At 41.7% G+C, this 18818-nt stretch overlaps 1 protein-coding gene and 1 non-coding gene across 2 annotated transcripts in view; one reads left to right on the forward strand and one right to left on the reverse strand.

Annotated features, from left to right (window-relative positions):
- Positions 1-15589, reverse strand: part of LOC135557692 (nuclear receptor coactivator 7-like) — a 28387-nt gene extending 12798 nt beyond the window's left edge. Inside the window, exons 1-3 of the mRNA XM_064991210.1 lie at positions 15435-15589; positions 12195-12341; positions 4949-5109 (exon numbers count right to left, since the gene is read on the reverse strand). Of these exons, the coding sequence (XP_064847282.1) occupies positions 4949-5109; positions 12195-12232 (199 nt within the window). The 5' untranslated portion in view covers positions 12233-12341; positions 15435-15589. The remainder of the gene's footprint in view (positions 1-4948; positions 5110-12194; positions 12342-15434) is intronic.
- Positions 15590-17855: 2266 nt separating this feature from the next.
- Positions 17856-17927, forward strand: trnae-cuc (transfer RNA glutamic acid (anticodon CUC)). Its single transcript has one exon. It is a non-coding gene; the product is annotated as a tRNA-Glu (tRNA).
- Positions 17928-18818: the final 891 nt, after the last annotated feature.

The following is an 18818-nucleotide window of genomic DNA, read 5'->3' on the forward strand; positions in this document are numbered from 1 at the left end:
AAACAAGCATTATCCTCATGTTCTTTTGGTTTTCAAATCAACATTGTCATCTAGAAGCCATAGACACAATCCTAGTCATATTAGTATCCCATGCTAGTTGATGCATCTTCAGATCTCCCCCTTTCTTACATTTCTAACGGATATTTTCATCTCTGTCATGTGAAACCACTTGCACAAGTGGTGCGCTTTTGAGAACAGTGTTTAACCGCTAATTGCATTTTGGAACATTTGCATGTAGCTAAAAAGGTCTGATCGGTTGCATCAGACTCACTGCTTATTTTTTTGCCCGCTTTGAGGACAATACAGTGCCACTGACACTGCCTGCAACGGAAAAATGCGGTCTCTCCTTCGCTGCAGCCGAAGTGAGTAAAACATTTAAACGTGTTAACCCTCGCAAGGCTGCAGGCCCAGACGGCATCCCCAGCCGCGCCCTCAGAGCATGCGCAGACCAGCTGGCTGGTGTGTTTACGGACATATTCAATCAATCCCTATACCAGTCTGCTGTTCCCACATGCTTCAAGAGGGCCACCATTGTTCCTGTTCCCAAGAAAGGTAACTGAGCTAAACGACTACCGCCCCGTAGCACTCACTTCCGTCATCATGAAGTGCTTTGAGAGACTAGTCAAGGACCATATCACCTCCACCCTACCTGACACCCTAGACCCACTCCAATTTGCTTACCGCTCAAATAGGTCCACAGACGATGCAATCTCAACCACACTGCCCTAACCCATCTGGACAAGAGGAATACCTATGTGAGAATGCTGTTCATCGACTACAGCTCGGCATTCAACACCATAGTACCCTCCAAGCTCGTCATCAAGCTCGAGACCCTGGGTCTCGACCCCGCCCTGTGCAACTGGGTACTGGACTTCCTGACGGGCCGCCCCCAGGTGGTGAGGGTAGGTATCAACATCTCCTCCCCGCTGATCCTCAACACTGGGGCCCCACAAGGGTGCGTTCTGAGCCCTCTCCTGTACTCCCTGTTCACCCACGACTGCGTGGCCACGCACGCCTCCAACTCAATCATCAAGTTTGCGGACGACACAACAGTGGTAGGCTTGATTACCAACAACGACGAGACTGCCTACAGGGAGGAGGTGAGGGCCCTCGGAGTGTGGTGTCAGGAAAATAACCTCACACTCAACGTCAACAAAACTAAGGAGATGATTGTGGACTTCAGGAAACAGCAGAGGGAACACCCCCCTAACCACATCGATGGAACAGTAGTGGAGAGAGTAGCAAGTTTTAAGTTCCTCGGCATACACATCACAGACAAACTGAATTGGTCCACTCACACAGACAGCATCGTGAAGAAGGCGCAGCAGCGCCTCTTCAACCTCAGGAGGCTGAAGAAATTCGGCTTGTCACCAAAAGCACTCACAAACTTCTACAGATACACAATCGAGAGCATCCTGGCGGGCTGTATCACCGCCTGGTACGGCAACTGCTCTGCCCTCAACCGTAAGGCTCTCCAGAGGGTAGTGAGGTCTGCACAACGCATCACCGGGGGCAAACTACCTGCCCTCCAGGACACCTACACCACCCGATGTTACAGGAAGGCCATAAAGATCATCAATGACATCAACCACCCGAGCCACTGCCTGTTCACCCCGCTATCATCCAGAAGGCGAGGTCAGTACAGGTGCATCAAAGCTGGGACCGAGAGACTGAAAAACAGCTTCTATCTCAAGGCCATCAGACTGTTAAACAGCCACCACTAACATTGAGTGGCTGCTGCCAACACACTGACACAACTCCAGCCACTTTAATAATGGGAATTGATGGGAAATGTAAATATATCACTAGCCACTTTAAACAATGCTACCTTATATAATGTTACTTGCTACCTTATATAATGTTACTTACCCTACATTATTCATCTCATATACATACGTATATACTGTACTCTATATCATCGACTGCATCCTTATGTAATACATGTATCACTAGCCACTTTAACTATGCCACTTTGTTAACATACTCATCTCATACGTATATACTGTACTCGATACCATCTACTGTATCTTGCCTATGCTGCTCTGTACCATCACTCATTCATATATCCTTATGTACATATTCTTTATCCCCTTACACTGTGTATAAGATAGTAGTTTAGGAATTGTTAGTTAGATTACTTGTTGGTTATTACTGCATTGTCGGAACTAGAAGCACAAGCATTTCGCTACACTCTCATTAACATCTGCTAACCATGTGTATGTGACAAATAAATTTGATTTGATTTATACAATATATACAGTTGAAGTTTACATACACCTTAGTCAAATACATTTAAACTCTGGTTTCACAATTCCTGACATTGAATCCTAGTAAAAATTCCCTGTCTTAGGTAAGTTAGGATCATCAACTTATTTTAAGAATGTGAAATGTCAAACAAAAGGAGAGAGAATGATTTCAGCTTTTATTTCTTTCATCGCATACCCAGTGGGTCAGAAGTTCACACACACTCAATTAGTATTTGGTAACATTGCCTTAAATTGTTTAACTTGGATCAAACTTTTTGGGTAGCCTTCCACAAGCTTCCCACAACAAGTTGGGCAAATTTTGGCTCATTCCTCCTGACAGAGCTGGTGTAACTGAATCAGGTTTATAGGCCTCCTTGCTCACACACGCTTTTTCAGTTCTACCCACAAATGTTCTATAGGGTTGAGGTCAGGGCTTTGTGCTGGCCACTCCAATAACTTGACTTTCTTGTCCTTAAGCCATTGTGCCGCCACTTTGGAAGTATGCTTGGGGTCATTGTCCATTTGGAAGACCCATTTGCGACCAAGCTTTAACTTCCTGGCTGATGTCTTGAGATGTTGCTTCAATATTATCCACATCATTTTCCACCCTCATGATGCCATCTATTTTGTGATATGCACCAGTCCCTCCTGCAGCAAAGCACCACCACAACATGATGCTGCCAGCCCTGTGCTTCACAGTTGGGATGGTGTTCTTCTGCTTGCAAGCCTCCCCTTTTTTCCTCCGAACATAACGATGGTCATAATGGGTAAACAGTTCCATTTTTGTTTCATCAGACCAAAGGACTTATCGCCAAAAAGTACGATCTTTGTCCCCATGTGCAGTTGCAAACCGTAGTCTGGCTTTTTTATGGCGGTTTTGGAGCAGTGGCTTCTTTCTTGCTGAACAGACTTTCAGGTTGTGTCAATACAGGACTCGTTTTACTGTGGATATAGATACTTTTGTACCCGTTTCCTCCAGCATCTTCACAAGGTCCTATGCTGTTGTTCTGGGATGGATTTGCACTTTTCGCACCAAAGTATGTTCATCTCTAGGAGACAGAATGAGTCTGCTTCCTGAGTGGTATGACGGCTGCGTGGTCCCATGGTGTTTATACTTGCGTACTATTGTTTGTACAGATGAACGTGGTACCTTCAGGCATTTGGAAATTCCTCCCAAGGATGAACCAGACCTGTGGAGGTCTACATTTTTCCCCCCCTGAGGCCTTGCCTGATTTCTTTTGATATTCCCATGATGTCAAGCAAAGAGACACTGAGTAGGAAGGTAGGCCTTGAAATACATCCACAGGTACACCTCCAATTGACTCATATTAGGCTAATTGACATATCAGAAGCTTCTAAAGACATAATTTTCTGGAATTTTCCAAGCTGTTAAAAGGCACAGTCAACTTAGTGTATGGAAACTTCTGACCCACTGGAATTGTGATAGATAATTCACTGTGTCTGTAAACAATTGTTGGAAAAATGACTTGTGTCATGTGACTGTATCATGCACAAAGAAGATGTCCGAACCGACTTGCCAAAACTATAGTTTGTTAACAAGAAATTTGTGGAGTGGTTGAAAACCGAGTTTTAATGACTCCGACCTAAGTGTATGTAAACTTCCGACTTCAACTATATACAGTGGGGCAAAAAAGTATTTAGTCAGCCACCAATTGTGCAAGTTCTTAATACTTATTTTCCACCATAATTTGCAAATAAATTCATTAAAAATCCTACAATGTGATTTTCTGGATTTTTTCTTCTCAGTTTGTCTGTTATAGTTGAAGTGTACATATGATGAAAATTACAGGCCTCTCATCTTTTTAAGTGGGAGAACTTGCCCCACTGTATATGCAGTCTATGTATATGCAGTCTATGTGTTTTGAACCGTCCTAGATATTTTTTACGCCCTTCATTATTTTATGAAAATACAAAAAAAGTATTTGGTTGTAATTGTAATATTTTACAGGCTACCAAGAGTGGCCAGCCATCCTTCAGGATCGCTTTAAAGGGGCAGTGTTATATTTTGAGACAGGCTTGAATATGCAAAGAGTGGAGCCTACATGTTGGTCTGATTCTCTATGGTAAAAATTATCGTAATGCATTGTAAAGTGGTTCCTTGCATCATATGATTTATTTATTTTTTGACTAGTGACTTGAGCTTTCAGTTGTTTTTTTTACGCTTTTTTAAACTGTGGCTAACAAGTGGCAAAAATGTTATAGGTCAAGGCCTAGACTATCTATATAAGACCTGTTGGCCATTGAAGGAGACTGCCATTTTAGTTAAAAAAACACTGACAGAAATACTGTTAGATTAAAACATTCGATTAGATATATTAGTGTTGAATAAAAGACACTTATTAGGCTACTTGTGACAGTAATATAGGTTCACAAATTATTGATGTATATTAGTTACTCCTTCTTATGCAGCACACTTCTAATGTTATCATGATAATGTGGTATGCCATATTGCAAAATTCCACCTGCCAACTGGCTATTCCTCCATCCAACCACAGGAATCTGAAGGGAAAGCTGAGGATATTCATCACATTGTCCTAAAAGCTGCCAAAACTAAAAACAGAAGAGAATCTAGTCAGTTATGAAACCTCCTTGATAAGATGATCATTCTGACCCTCTGTTCATAACAGGGGGTCATGTGCCTCAGTGCCTAGGGAAGGTTCCTATGTGTGACTGAGTTTTACCTGAGCCTCCAGGCAGGTTAGGTTTAATCCTCTCCAGAGGTTCAGAAAAAGCAGGGTCTGGGCAGGAGATGACGGGCATCTTTGCGGACAAATCCAACCGGTTCTGCTCAGCCACTGCCTTCCCTGATTGGCTCTGCTTGAGCTGTCTCCGCCTCTTCAGCCTGAGGTTATGGACAAAGAGGGCAATTTGTTTCCTCATGCTTGTAAACATTTGATTTCCTTTGCTTGCTCACTTTCTCACCCTACCTCCCTCTCCCTGCTCCCCTTTTCCCTGATTAACCATTGATAGGTCAGGCGATGACGTCATGGCATCTTCCACCCCCGCCTAGGTTCATTAACAGGGGAAGCTAGAACAAAGCTAGTCACCCAGTGTACACAGGGATAGTGCTAGGCCTATGAGACTGACTAAAACAGGTAGTAAACAAGGCCCAGGCAGTGTAGGCACAGTATAGAAAGTTGGAAAGAGAGAGATGAGATAGGGAAGTCAACATTCAAGGAAAACCAATGCTGTACAGACAAAGGATGTGTGAAAATGAAGACGCTGAGAGATGGAGGAGCACTGGGCAGTGGATCAATACATTTGGAGACACGAGACAAAAGGATACAGCGCTGGTCTTTTAATAGCTTCTCTGCACTTACGGATACGGCAGAGCAACCGACATTTGTAAACGTTTCAGGATTTCACCAGCAAAATGCCAGACCACCATCCTGTTTCACACAGAGACATTTCCACAAGCGGAATGTATAGATTTCCTTCAGCGCTCTACCATTTTGTCCCACTCTTGCTTTTTCTCTATCCTGGTTACAGAGAAATGTTTGGCCTGCCTGTGTACCCACTAAAGCACAACCACAGATAATGCAAAACTAACAACTCTTCCAAATACAACAGCAAAAGGACAGACAGAGCCAGGCTCTCATGCTTCCATCATTACTACTGGATTCCTCATGCTTCAGCTACTTACAGGGATAAAAAAAAAAAAAACATTAGAAACAATAGTAATAATGTCAAATCAACCGGGACTGGCTCTTGGGCCATCATGTGACTGTCCAAGTCCTGGAGGCCATATGACAGAATTTGGTGACATAACAGGCAGCCATTTCACAGTGTCTCATACGATCGCAAACACTCCGCAATCCTGAATGGCCTTTGCACCCTGCTCAGTGGACAGGAAGAGCAGGAGATGCTAGCTGAAGCGGTGTGGTCAAAAGAAACAAGAGGTCCTTCCTCCCTCCATGTTCCCGCTCCTCAGGCTATACAGTCTCCTCTCCATGCAATACTGAGGTTATTAGCTCTAGTCTAAAAGGTATGGGATGCATCTCAGAGACACAGCAGAGGGATGTAACGAGTGCACCTATCAACGTGTTGTCAGCCTGCACTTGAGACTATGTACAGTTGAAGTCATATATATATATATACATATACACACACACACACACACACACACACACACACACACACACATACATACATACATACATACATACATACATACATACATACATACATACATACACACACATATATACATACACACCTTAGCCAAATACATTTAAACCCAGTTACAAAATTCCTGACGTTTAATCTGAGTGAAAATTCTCCGTCTTAGGTCAGTTAGGATCACCACGTTATTAAGAATGTGAAATGTCAGAATAATAGTAGAGAGAATAATTTATTTCAGCTTTTATTTATTTCATCACATTCCCTGTGGGTCAGACGTTTACATTAGAGGTCGACCGATTATGATTTTTCAACGCCGATACGGATTATTGAAGGGCCAAAAAAAGCCGATACCGATTAAATCAGCCGATATTTTTACATGTATTTATTTATTTGTAATAATGACAATTACAACAATACTGAATGAACACTTATAGTTTAACATAATAAATCAATAAAATAAATTTAGCCTCAAATAAATAATCAAACATGCTCAATTTGGTTTAAATAATGCAAAAACAAAGTGTTGATAAGTAAAAGTGCAATATGTGCCATGTAAAACAGCTAACGTTTGAGTTCCTTGCTCAGAACATCAGAAAGCTGGTGGTTCCTTTTAACATGAGTCTTCAATATTCCCAGGTAAGTTTTAGGTTGTAGTTATTATAGGAATTATAGTACTATTTCATATACCTTTGACTATTCTTATAGGCACTTTAGTACTGCCAGTGTAACAGTATCGCTTCTGTCCCTCTCCTCGCCCCTACCTGGGCTCGAACCAGGAACACATCGATAACAGCTACCCTCGAAGCATCGTCATCCATCGCTCCACAAAAGCAGCGGCCATTGCAGAGCAAGGGGAACAACTACTTCAAGGTCTCAGAACGAGTGACGTCACCGATTGAAACGCTTTTAGCGCGCACCCCGCTAACTAGCTCGGGAGTTGATAGGCTTGAAGTCATAAACAGCTCAATGCACAGCGAAGAGATGCTGGCAAACGCACGAAAGTGCTGTTTGAATGAATGCTTAAGAGCCTGGTGCTGCCTACCACTGCTCAGTCAGACTGCTCTATCAAATCATATACTTAATTATAATATAACATAGAAATACGAGTCTTAGGTCATTAATATGGTCAAATCCGGAAACTATCATTTCGAAAACAAAACGTTTATTCTTTCAGTGAAATACGGAACGGTTCCATATTTTATCTAACGGGTGGCATACATAAGTCTAAATATTCCTGTTACATTGCACAACCTTCAATGTTATGTCATAATTACGTAAAATTCTGACAAATTAGTTCGCAATGAGCCAGGCGGCCCAAACTGTTGCATATACCCTGACTCTGCGTGCAATGAACGCAAGAGAAGTGACAATTTACCCAATTTAATATTGCCTGCTAACCTGGATTTCTTTTAACTAAATATGCAGGTTTAATAATATATACAGTATATCACAAAAGTGAGTACACCCCTCACATTTTTGTAAATATATGAGTAGATTTTTTTCATGTGACAACACTGAAGAAATGACACTTTGCTACATTGTAAAAAGTAGTGAGTGTACAGCTTGTATAAGGGTAAATTTGCTGTCCTCTCAAAATAACTCAACACAGCCATTAATGTCTAAATCCGCTGGCAACAAAATTGAGTACACCCCTAAGTGAAAATGGAGCAGTCTGTCTGTAAACAATTGTTGTAAAAATTACTTGTATCATGCACAAAGTAGATGTCCTAACTCACTTGCCAAAACTATAGTTTGTTAACAAGAAACTTGTGGAGGGGTTGAAAAACCGAGTTAATGACTCCAACCTAAGTGTATGTAAACCGCCGACTTCAACTGTGTGTATGGGTGTCATATTTCACTATGATTCAGAAATCCAATTTGAATGTGCACAGCATCCCAGTCCGCTTGTCTGTGTGTGAGCGTTGACGGATGACTCCACTGCATCAGTATCAAGTGTACCCAGTGTAATGAGTGCCAGATGGCTACAGAGCATTACTCCGTGTTCACAACGTCAGTCAGAGTATGGAGACAGAGAACAAGTAGACAGTGCGCAAGATAAGGAGAGGTCTGATTTCCGGTTGTTATGAAAACTTGAAATTGGCCCTAATTATTCGGCCATTCCGATTAATCGGTTGACCTCTAGTGTTTGTACAGTACCAGTCAAAGGTTTGGACACACTCATTCACTCATTATTTTTACTATTTTCTACATTGTAGAATAATAGTGACGACATCAAAACTATGAAAAAACACATATGGAATGGTGTAGTAACCACAAATAGTGTTAAACACATCAAAATATATTTTAGATTCTTCAAAGTAGCCAAAGTAGCCTTGACAGCTTTGCACACTTGGCATTCGCTCAACCAGATTCATGAGGTAGTCACCTGGAATACATGTCAATTAACAGGTGTGCCTTGTTATAAGTTCATTTGTGGAATTTCTTTCCTTCAAAATGCGTTTGAGCGAATCAGTTGTGTTGTGACAAGGTAGAAGTGGAATACAGAAAATAGCCCTATTTGGGAAAATACCAAGTCCATATAATGGCAAAAACAGCTCAAATAAGCAAAGAGAAATGACAGTCCATCATTACTTTAATACAATCCGGAACATTTCAAGAACTTTGAAAGTTTTAAGTGCAGCCGCAATCATGCACTATGATGAAACTGGCTCTCATGAGGGCCGCCACAGGATAGGAAGACCCAGAGTTACCTCTGCTGCAGAGGATAAATTCATTAGAGTTACCAGCTTCCGAAATTGCAGCCCAAATAAATTCTTCACAGAGTTCAAATAACAGACATCTCAACATCAACTGTTCAGAGGAGACTGCGTCAATCAGGCCTTCATGGTCGAATTGCTGCAAAGAAACCACTACTAAAGGACACCGATAATAAGAAACTTGCTTGGGCCAAGAAACACAAGCAATGGACATTAGACCGGTGTTAATCTGTCTTTTGGTCTGTCTTTTTGGTCCAAATGAGATGTTTGGTTCCAACCGCTCTGTCTTTGTGAGACGGAGAGCAGGTGAACGGATGATCTCCGCATGTGTGGTTCCCACCGTGAAGCATGGAGGAGGTGTGATGGTGCTTTGCCCGTGACACTGTTGGTGATTGATTTAGAATTTAAGGCACACTTAACCAGCATTGTAACCACAGCATTCTGCAGCGATATGCCATTCCACCTGGTTTGCGCTTAGTGGGACTATCATTTGTTTTACAACAGGAACATGACTCAACACACCCCCAGGCTATGTAAGGGCTATTTGACCAAGAATGAAAGTGATGAAGTGCTGCATTAGATGACCTGGCCTCCATAATCACCAGACCTCAACCCAATTGAGATGGTTCGGGATGCGTTGGACAGCAGAGTGAAGGAAAAGCAGCCAACAAGTGCTCAGCATATGTTGAAACTCCTTTAAGACTGTTGGAAAAGCATTCCAGGTGAAGCTGGTTTAAATGCCAAGAATGTGCAAAGCTGTCAAGGCAAAGAGTGGCTACTTCAAATAATAAATATATTCTGTCCATTTCATAGTGTTGCTGTCATCACTATTATTCTACAATGTAGAAAATAGTACAGATAAAGAAAACCCTTGAATGGGTAGGTGTCCAAACATTTGACTGGTACTATGTGTAATAATATATACACTGCTCAAGAAAATAAAGGGAACACTTAAACAACACAATGTAACTCCAAGTCAATCACACTTCTGTGAAATCAAACTGTCCACTAAGGAAGCAACACTGATTGACAATACATTTCACATGCTGTTGTGCAAATGGAATAGACAACAGGTGGAAATTATAGGCAATTAGCAAGACACCCCCAATAAAGGAGTGGTTCTGCAGGTGGTGACCGCAGACCACTTCTCAGTTCCTATGCTTCGTGGCTGATATTTTGGTCACTTTTGAATGCTGGCGGTGCTTTCACTCTAGTGGTAGCATGAGACGGGAGTCTACAACCCACACAAGTGGCTCAGGTAGTGCAGGTCATCCAGGATGGCACATCAATGCGAGCTGTGGCAAGCAGGTTTGCTGTGTCTGTCAGCGTAGTGTCCAGAGCATGGAGGCGTTACCAGGAGACAGGCCAGTACATCAGGAGACGTGGAGGAGACCGTAGGAGGGCAACAACCTAGCAGCAGGACCACTACCTCCACCTTTGTGCAAGGATGAGCAGGAGGAGCACTGCCAGAGCCCTGCAAAATGACCTCCAGCAGGCCACAAATGTGCATGTGTCTGCTCAAACGGTCAGAAACAGACTCCATGAGGGTGGTATGAGGGCCCGACGTCCACAGGTGGGGGTTGTGCTTACAGCCCAACACCGTGCAGGACGTTTGGCATTTGCCAGAGAACACCAAGATTGGCAAATTCGCCACTGGCGCCCTGTGCTCTTCACAGATGAAAGCAGGTTCACACTGAGCACATGTGACAGAGTCTGGAGACGCCGTGGAGAACGTTCTGCTGCCTGCAACATCCTCCAGCATGACCGGTTTGGTGGTAGGTTAGTCATGGTGTGGGGTGGTATTTCTTTGGGGGGGCCGCACAGCCCTCCATGTGCTAGCCAGAGGTAGCCTGACTGCCATTAGGTACCGAGATGAGATCCTCAGACCCCTTGTGAGACCATATGCTGGTGCTGTTGGCCCTGGGTTCCTCCTAATGCAAGACCTCATGTGGCTGGAGTGTGTCAGCAGTTCCTGCAAGAGGAAGGCATTGATGCTATGGATTGGCCCGCCCGTTCCCCAGACCTGAATCCAATTGAGCACATCTGGGACATCATCATGTCTTGCTCCATCCACCAACGCCACATTGCACCACAGACTGTCCAGGAGTTGGCGGATGCTTTACTCCAGGTTTGGGAGGAGATCCCTCAGGAGACCATCGCCACCTCATCAGGAGCATGCCCAGGTGTTGTAGGGAGGTCATACAGGCACGTGGAGGCCACACACACTACTGAGCCTCATTTTGACTTGTTTTAAGGACATTACATCGAAGTTGGATCAGCCTGTAGTGTAGTTTTCCACTTTAATTTTGAGTGTGACTCCAAATCCAGACCTTCATGGGTTGATAAATTTGATTTCAATTGATAATTTTGTTGTCAGCACATTCAACTATGTAAAGAAAAAAGTATTTAATAAGAATATTTAATTCATTCAGATCTAGGATGTGTTATTTTAGTGTTCCCTTTATTTTTTTGAGCAGTGTATAATACACACACAATTCTATGTATTTTACAGATATACTGCCCTATGTACATAGATATGGAACACTGGTCACTTTAATAATGGTTACATACTGTTTTACCCATTTCATATTTATATACTGTATTATAGGCCTATCCTAATCAACTATTTCTGTACTTATACTATTCTATCCTACATATTCTTAAGATATAGACAGTATGTGGATAGAATATGTATACCTCCCATTAAATACATACAGTTAGACACCGGACTCTGACATTGCTCATCCTAATATTTATATATTCCTTAATTCAATTATTTTACTTTTAGGCGTGTGTACTGTTATGATATAGATAGATATAACTGATAGATATAACTGCACTGTTGGAGCTAGGAACACAAACATTTCTCTACACCCGCAAAAAACATATGCTAAATGTGTTTGCGACTAATACAAATGTAATTGAACACAACGTGACAAACAATGGCGTAGTGGGAGGTCAGTCAGTGCTGTCACGCTGTACACACAGTGAAGGAAAACATAGTTGCAGCATCCTGGTAACACAGGCCGTCTCGGAAAACACAACGCTAAAAGAATTTGGCCTAAACACAGAAACAACTTTCACTTACCTGGAAAAGTAGCCAGGCTTCTTCTCCCTCTTCTCCATCAGTGCAGTGGTCTACAGCTTCATGCACCTCAACACATACACACTGAGCAGAACGTGAAGACTAACCCTTCTCCGCTCCTTTCCTCTTCGCACTGCACTCTTCCTTATCCTAAGGGAGGAGAGAAATGAATGAAGAGAATTATCGGAGTAACTGCGTTGGCTGCAGCAGTGTACCAAATAGCAAGCAAACGACTCCACCAGACTGTTAGAACAAGCTGAGTGATAGCTAATGCCACAAGTTCATCAGCTTAAGTGTAGCGCTGAAAGCATATCGAATGAGCATTTGGCAAATGAGCGCATGTGCCAATTGAATCTCTGATTACGTAGGCCTACATATCCAAATACTTATAAAGTATGGATTTCAGCAGACAAAAAGCGTACAAACAAGTACACGATAAGTGTTTAAGAATTTTTTTAAGCATCGCCTGCGTAGTGACTTGGAGTCAGAGGTTTATTTCAAAAACGGGTCTGCGCTCTATTCCATGGAGGAGTTTAGGTACGGGCAGCAAGTAGCCTAGTGGTTTGAGCGTTGGACTAGTAACCGAAAGGTTGCAAGATCAAATCCCCAAGCTGACAAGGTAAAACATCTGTCGTTCTGCTCCTGAAAACGGCAGTTAACCCACTGTTCCTAGGCAATCATTGAAAATAAGAATTTGTTCTTAACTGACTTGCCTAGTAAAATAAAATAACTTGGGTGTATCACTGCAACAGCTCACAATTACAACCTTGGCAAATGGCTTGTAGTAACTGAGCAACTGCATTTCTAAAACGGAAACTGAATTAGTCTGTAACCAACAATCCACTCCTTATGTCAAAGGTAAGGAGTGGCATGTAACGTTAACAGAATAGCAACTGAGAAAATCAAAGGGGTTGATGGAAAATGGCATCCCTTGAGAGGGCAAGACAAGATGCAAGTCAGTAGAATTGTAGTATTATCATAAGGAGACATGTACTTGGATTAAGGAGGAGGAATGGAGGGAGAAAGACAGGAGGTCAGAGGGAGGAAGAGGGTGAGCTTGAATCGGTAAAAAAATGGCAGAAAAAAGGGAGATTGTGTAATAAAGAAGAAATGTCTGAAAGTGTAAGCAGAGTGAGCTGTACACCGGATCAAAGACAGGAGGAAACATGAGTGAGTGAGGGCGAAGTGTCAGAGGTGGTAGGTGTAGTGAAGTTCTCGAAGCCCAAGGGTTGCACCGACCATTGATCACAAGCATTTCGCTACACTCGCATTAACATTGCTATGTGACCAATAAAAATGTATTTGAGATAAAGACGAGTCTGTGACAATAGGAGTGAAGTGGACTCTTGCCTTTTGGCTGATCCATTTGAGGTTTCAGTGTGGGTGAAACCAGAGTTGGGTGCTGTGGAATCGGTGAAAATAACCAGAAGTGGTCTTGTGATCATTGTTTGTGTTTCTGCTGGTCAGATGGAGCAGATTCTCCGTGTTAAAACAAATGGGGTAAGAGATGTGAATTGTTTTGCTCTCAAGAAGAAAAAAAAAAAAAGTGTGATTACTGGGGTAGCAGTAAATGTGAAAGTTGACCAACTGAAGGGGAAGATTCTCTGTTTGTGATGCTCGTCGTTTGGTGCAACACGCAGACAGGGTGGCGTGAGCGGTGAAACAGAAGTCATTGTCTGTTCTTTTGAGTTTTGATGTTGAGTCTTTGCCTGACAAAAGTAATGTTTTGACTGCAAAGCTGTCAAGGCAAAGGGTGGCTACTTTGAAGAATCTCAAATATAAGATATATTTAGATTTGTTTAACACTTTTTTGGTTACTACATGATTCCATATGTGTTATTTCATAGTTTGATGTCTTCACTATTATTCCACAATTTAGAAAATAGTACAAAGAGAGAAAAACCCTGGAATGAGTAGGAGTGTCCAAACTTTGACTGGTACTGTATATGTTACCCTATACAAGCTTTTGCGCAGAATACATTTCGTTGTTACAGGTGTCAAGCACATGGGCATGTGGCAGCAGTGTGTATGAGGGAGGTTCCTAGGTGTGAGAAGTGTGCAGAAGGGCATGAGACAAAGGAATGTGTAGCATTGGGGAAAGTAGTGGTATGTGTTATTTGTAGGCGTGCCCATGGCGTCCGTACAAGAGCGGCAGGTTGGGGTTTCCAGGGTTAGAGTAGTGCAGAAGTTGTCGTATGCTACAGTAAGATGTGAGTTTTAGTGTTTATAGCAATGGTTATCAACTGTACTGCAGGGATGGAACTTAGGTCGCAGAAAATTGAGGTTGTGGTGGCAACTGCAGAGAGGTATTTGGGTGTAGGAGACTTGAGGTCAAAAGAGTTATAGGGTGTGTTGAGTGGGTGTGTCTGTCCTTTCAGGCTTTTGAACTGAGGTAGGACTAGACCGATTGAAATAGTGGAGTAGGGTGGTGGAGTTTTTAAGTAAGTGTAGGGTTAGGTGATGGGGTGTTTGTTTATTAACTCTTTTTTTTTGAGGGGGGAAAAAGTATAAGGGAGGTATACTCCAGTCTAGTAGGTGGCGGTAATGCAACATTTATTGGATGCCAACTGCCGTTACACCTCATCAACTGGGTACTGGACTTCCTGACGGGCCGCCCCCAGGTGGTGAGGGTAGGTAACAACATCTCCAACCCGCTGATCCTCAACACTGGGGGACCCACAAGGGTGGCATTTCTAGTTGTGGAATTACTCGTTGGTTATTACTGCATTGTCGGAACTAGAAGCACAAGCATTTCGCTACACTCGCATTAACATCTGCTCACCATGTGTATGTGACAAATAAAATTTGATTTGAAGAACAGATTAGATTAACAGAGAAGGCAACCAGGGAATCTCTGAAAACCTTGAACTTTTATGTTATTTAACTAGGCAAGTCAGTTAAGAACAAATTATCATTTACAATGACGGTCAACACCGGCCAAAACTAGTTAACGTTAGGGACTTTACAATAACTGCATATCGATGTCTGTAACAGGTGCAGCAGAATTTAAACAGCCAACATTGAGCCTTTCAATATCGGTAGACAAAAGAGATCTAACGTTAGACAAAGTTAAACAGCAACACGACAAAAAAAAATATGAGCTAGCTAATTTAGCTCCAATCTACCTTTCAATTAACCGTTAGCTAGCTTGTTGGGTTTATAATGAGAGCTAGTTGTGTAGCTAGTCAATCTATTTCGTAGTTAGTTCAGTCATGCTAAAGCGAGCTACTTAACGTTACCCACCTTTCTGAATCCTGCTTTTCTTGCTTAACTTGTTCCTGGCAGTGATGCAGCAAAACTGAGATTTCCCGATGACTATGGATGCAACCGGAGTCTGTTGTCTTGTCTGCATGAACGTATGCTGTCTGCAAAACTGGAGAGTTATCTACGCAGACGGGACAAGGTCCACACAAGACAACACTCACAGCTGATGTCATTACAGACAGTTTGTTTATAGTGACAAAGGCGGAGAAAAAAATATGGATTCAGTAGCGTGGTTGACAATGTTTCCTTTTTTAACGTTAGTTACGACTTGCAAATAGTGGACATGCATAACGCCATTAAAATATATTATCTAAGCTAGCTATGTGCAACCATGCATTTTCATAATTCTAAATAACGCAAATACGACCAGTCCTGACAAATATGTTCTATAACAAAGGAAACGCAGGTCCTCAGATGGGAGACAGGTGAGCCCATGCTAGCCAATAAGATGGTCGATGTGTGTTACAACTTCGATTTAGTCGTTTCTTTTCCTTCTCCATATTTGCCGAAATGCCACGTGCATCCACTTATGTCACCGCATTAGTAACAACCTAACCAAATGAGGCTCACGTAGAAAATGTGCAATTACATTTTTTGGGGTACAAACCCTCTTCGATGAAGTTTAACCGCGGTTGGCATCCAAAACATGTATTATCGCCACCTACTAGACTGGATTATAACTCACTTATACTTTGCTTTTTCTATTAAAAAAAAACATATAAAAAAACACAGCCATTACCCAATCATCTAACACTACACTCAAGTTATAATACATATCATACTCCACTATTTTAATCTATTTAGGCCTACTTCAGGCCAACAGCCTGAAAGGATGGGACACCACTACTTTTTTACATGTATTTATTTATTATTTATTGAATATTCGAAAAACATACAATATACTTGCAGTGAAGCCACTCAATAACTACATCATACCAGTCACCCAACAGATTCCCATTCAGAGCGACACACAAGCATCCAGGGTCAATGCCCTGCTCAAGGGCATGTTGACCAATATACCACCAGGCCAAAACCCGTGAACCAATAGCTGTCCCTCAATCATTCGAGATCTTTCAACTATGCTGTGAAGTTTAACATACATTTCAATCTATCTAATCGAATTGAATCCACAGATTGCGAGTTGAAGATAAATAATTTTACTAAAAGTATTAGTATATTAGTAATTGACTGACCCGGTCTCTCCAGATCTAACAGTACTATTTCTAGGGTCAATTTTAGATCAATGCTATGCATTTTCAGCCATTCCTGAACCTGAGACCAGAAACAGGCTACCTGAGGACAATACCAAAATAAATGGTCTATTGATTCTGTATCCTCACAACAAAATCTGCAGCGCTTTGATGATTTTATGCCCCAAATATTCAACATTTTGTTGGTGGCAAGAATTCTATATAATAATTTTAGCTGAAAAGCACAAAGTCTTGAATCTTGTGTTTTATTTATCAACGCATACACCCTGTACAATGGAATCGGTACATCAAAAATCTCTTCCCTCAAATTCCTGGTCCTCAAATTAAACTGGTATACTTTCCTATTTATGCTATCTTCATTCCTCCGCCAGTTTTGATCCTTTATATTGGGCAGACAGACCAGTTCCCTACCTCCTCACGCTACCACCCACCTCCTCTATTTTGGGGGCAATGCTGTAATCAATTGGTTGTACTCTTGGATTGAGCAGTCCTTTCCGTACACTTCTGATAACTCCATGAAGGACATAACTCTACCATGCCAATTTACAGTATCATTTAAGAACAAAATACCCTTTTCAAACATCTTTCCCATAAATACAGGTATTTTATCAACCTGCACATTTGAGTTCAGCCATAACATTTGTTCTATCTTTTCAGGGGGATGAAATTGAAATTGTAGCCAGCTCTGCAATGCTTGCTTGAAAAAGAGAGTATCAAAGTATCATTTTCAATTAATCGAAAATGAGACGTGGCAATCTGCACAAAGGCAAAAAGGCCAAATTTAAACAATGGTTTAGCTTTTCTTAGTAATCTACTTGAGAACCATTTAGGGTTCAAATTAAACTTTTGAATGAATGAAGCTTTTAGAGAGAGGTTTAGTGCTTTTATATTTAATAATCTCAACCCACCCAATTCATATTCATTATATAGATAGGCACGTTTTATTTTGTCTGGTTTAAGCGTCCCAGATAAAGCTAAATATTTTTGCTCAAATAATTTGAAAAACGAATCATCAGGAGTTGTGATTTTTTGATATGAATACAAAGTATGTCTACGTCACCATCAGCCCATTTTATGGGTTAACTATAGGGTAATGTAAAAGTTGTATTGTCCAAGGATTCAATGTACACTTATAATAATCATTAACACCACTATTTAAGTAATCTAAAGTTGTAGCCGTAAGTATCCTTCCCTGGTGGTCTAGTGGTTAGGATTCGGCGCTCTCACCGCCGCGGCCCGGGTTCGATTCCCGGTCAGGGAATATGCGTTTTGGTAGTGCTGTTTATTGTAGAATTTCTCATCTTATCTTTTGACAGTACTTTTGACAGTGCTAGACAGTGCTAACTAACACATACTTGAACATTGAAAAACGCGTACGATCCCCTTTACCCAGCGATGGATTTGGGTTCATTTTTTTGTCTCCTTTTCAGATTTCACCGTTAGATGGCGGTCTAATCACAGCAATTGCTACTCGGCTGAAATCAAAAGGCGTGGCGCTTGATGAGCTCATGAATTCAGTCATTATAAATGTCCCCTTGCTGTTATTCACAAACAGAACGTTGCACAGTTGATATAATATGAAGTATGTCCCAGCTTTTGATGACAATGAGCGCCATGATTTTACATTGGATTGTTGATTTTAAAGACCTTGAATATCTAGTACAGGGATGGGCAACTGGCAGCCAGCAGTCTGCAAGTCCCCTTTTAAGGCCGAATGATCAATCGCCCCCGACCCCAATTTTCTTTTTTATTATAATACATATAAAGTACCAGCCAGAAGTTTGGAAACACCTACTCATTCCAGTGTTTTCCTTTATTTTGACTATTTTCTACAGTGTAGAATAATAGTGAAGACATCACAACTATGAAATAACCCATATGGATTCATGTTGTAACCAACAAAGTGTTAAACATATCAAAATATATTTTATATTTGAGATTCTTCAAAGTAGCCATCCTTTGCCTTGATGACAGCTTTGCACGCTCTTGGAATTCTCTCAACAAGCTGCACCTGGAATGCTTTTCCAACAGTCTTGAAGGAGTTGCCACATATTCTAAGCACTTGATGGCTGCTTTTCCTTCACTCACTCATCTCATCCCAATCCATCTCAATTTGGTTGAGGTCAGGTGCTTATGGAGGCCAGCAAACCAG

The sequence above is a fragment of the Oncorhynchus masou genome, chromosome 16, assembly GCF_036934945.1.
Source record: "Oncorhynchus masou masou isolate Uvic2021 chromosome 16, UVic_Omas_1.1, whole genome shotgun sequence".
NCBI lineage: Eukaryota > Metazoa > Chordata > Actinopteri > Salmoniformes > Salmonidae > Oncorhynchus > Oncorhynchus masou.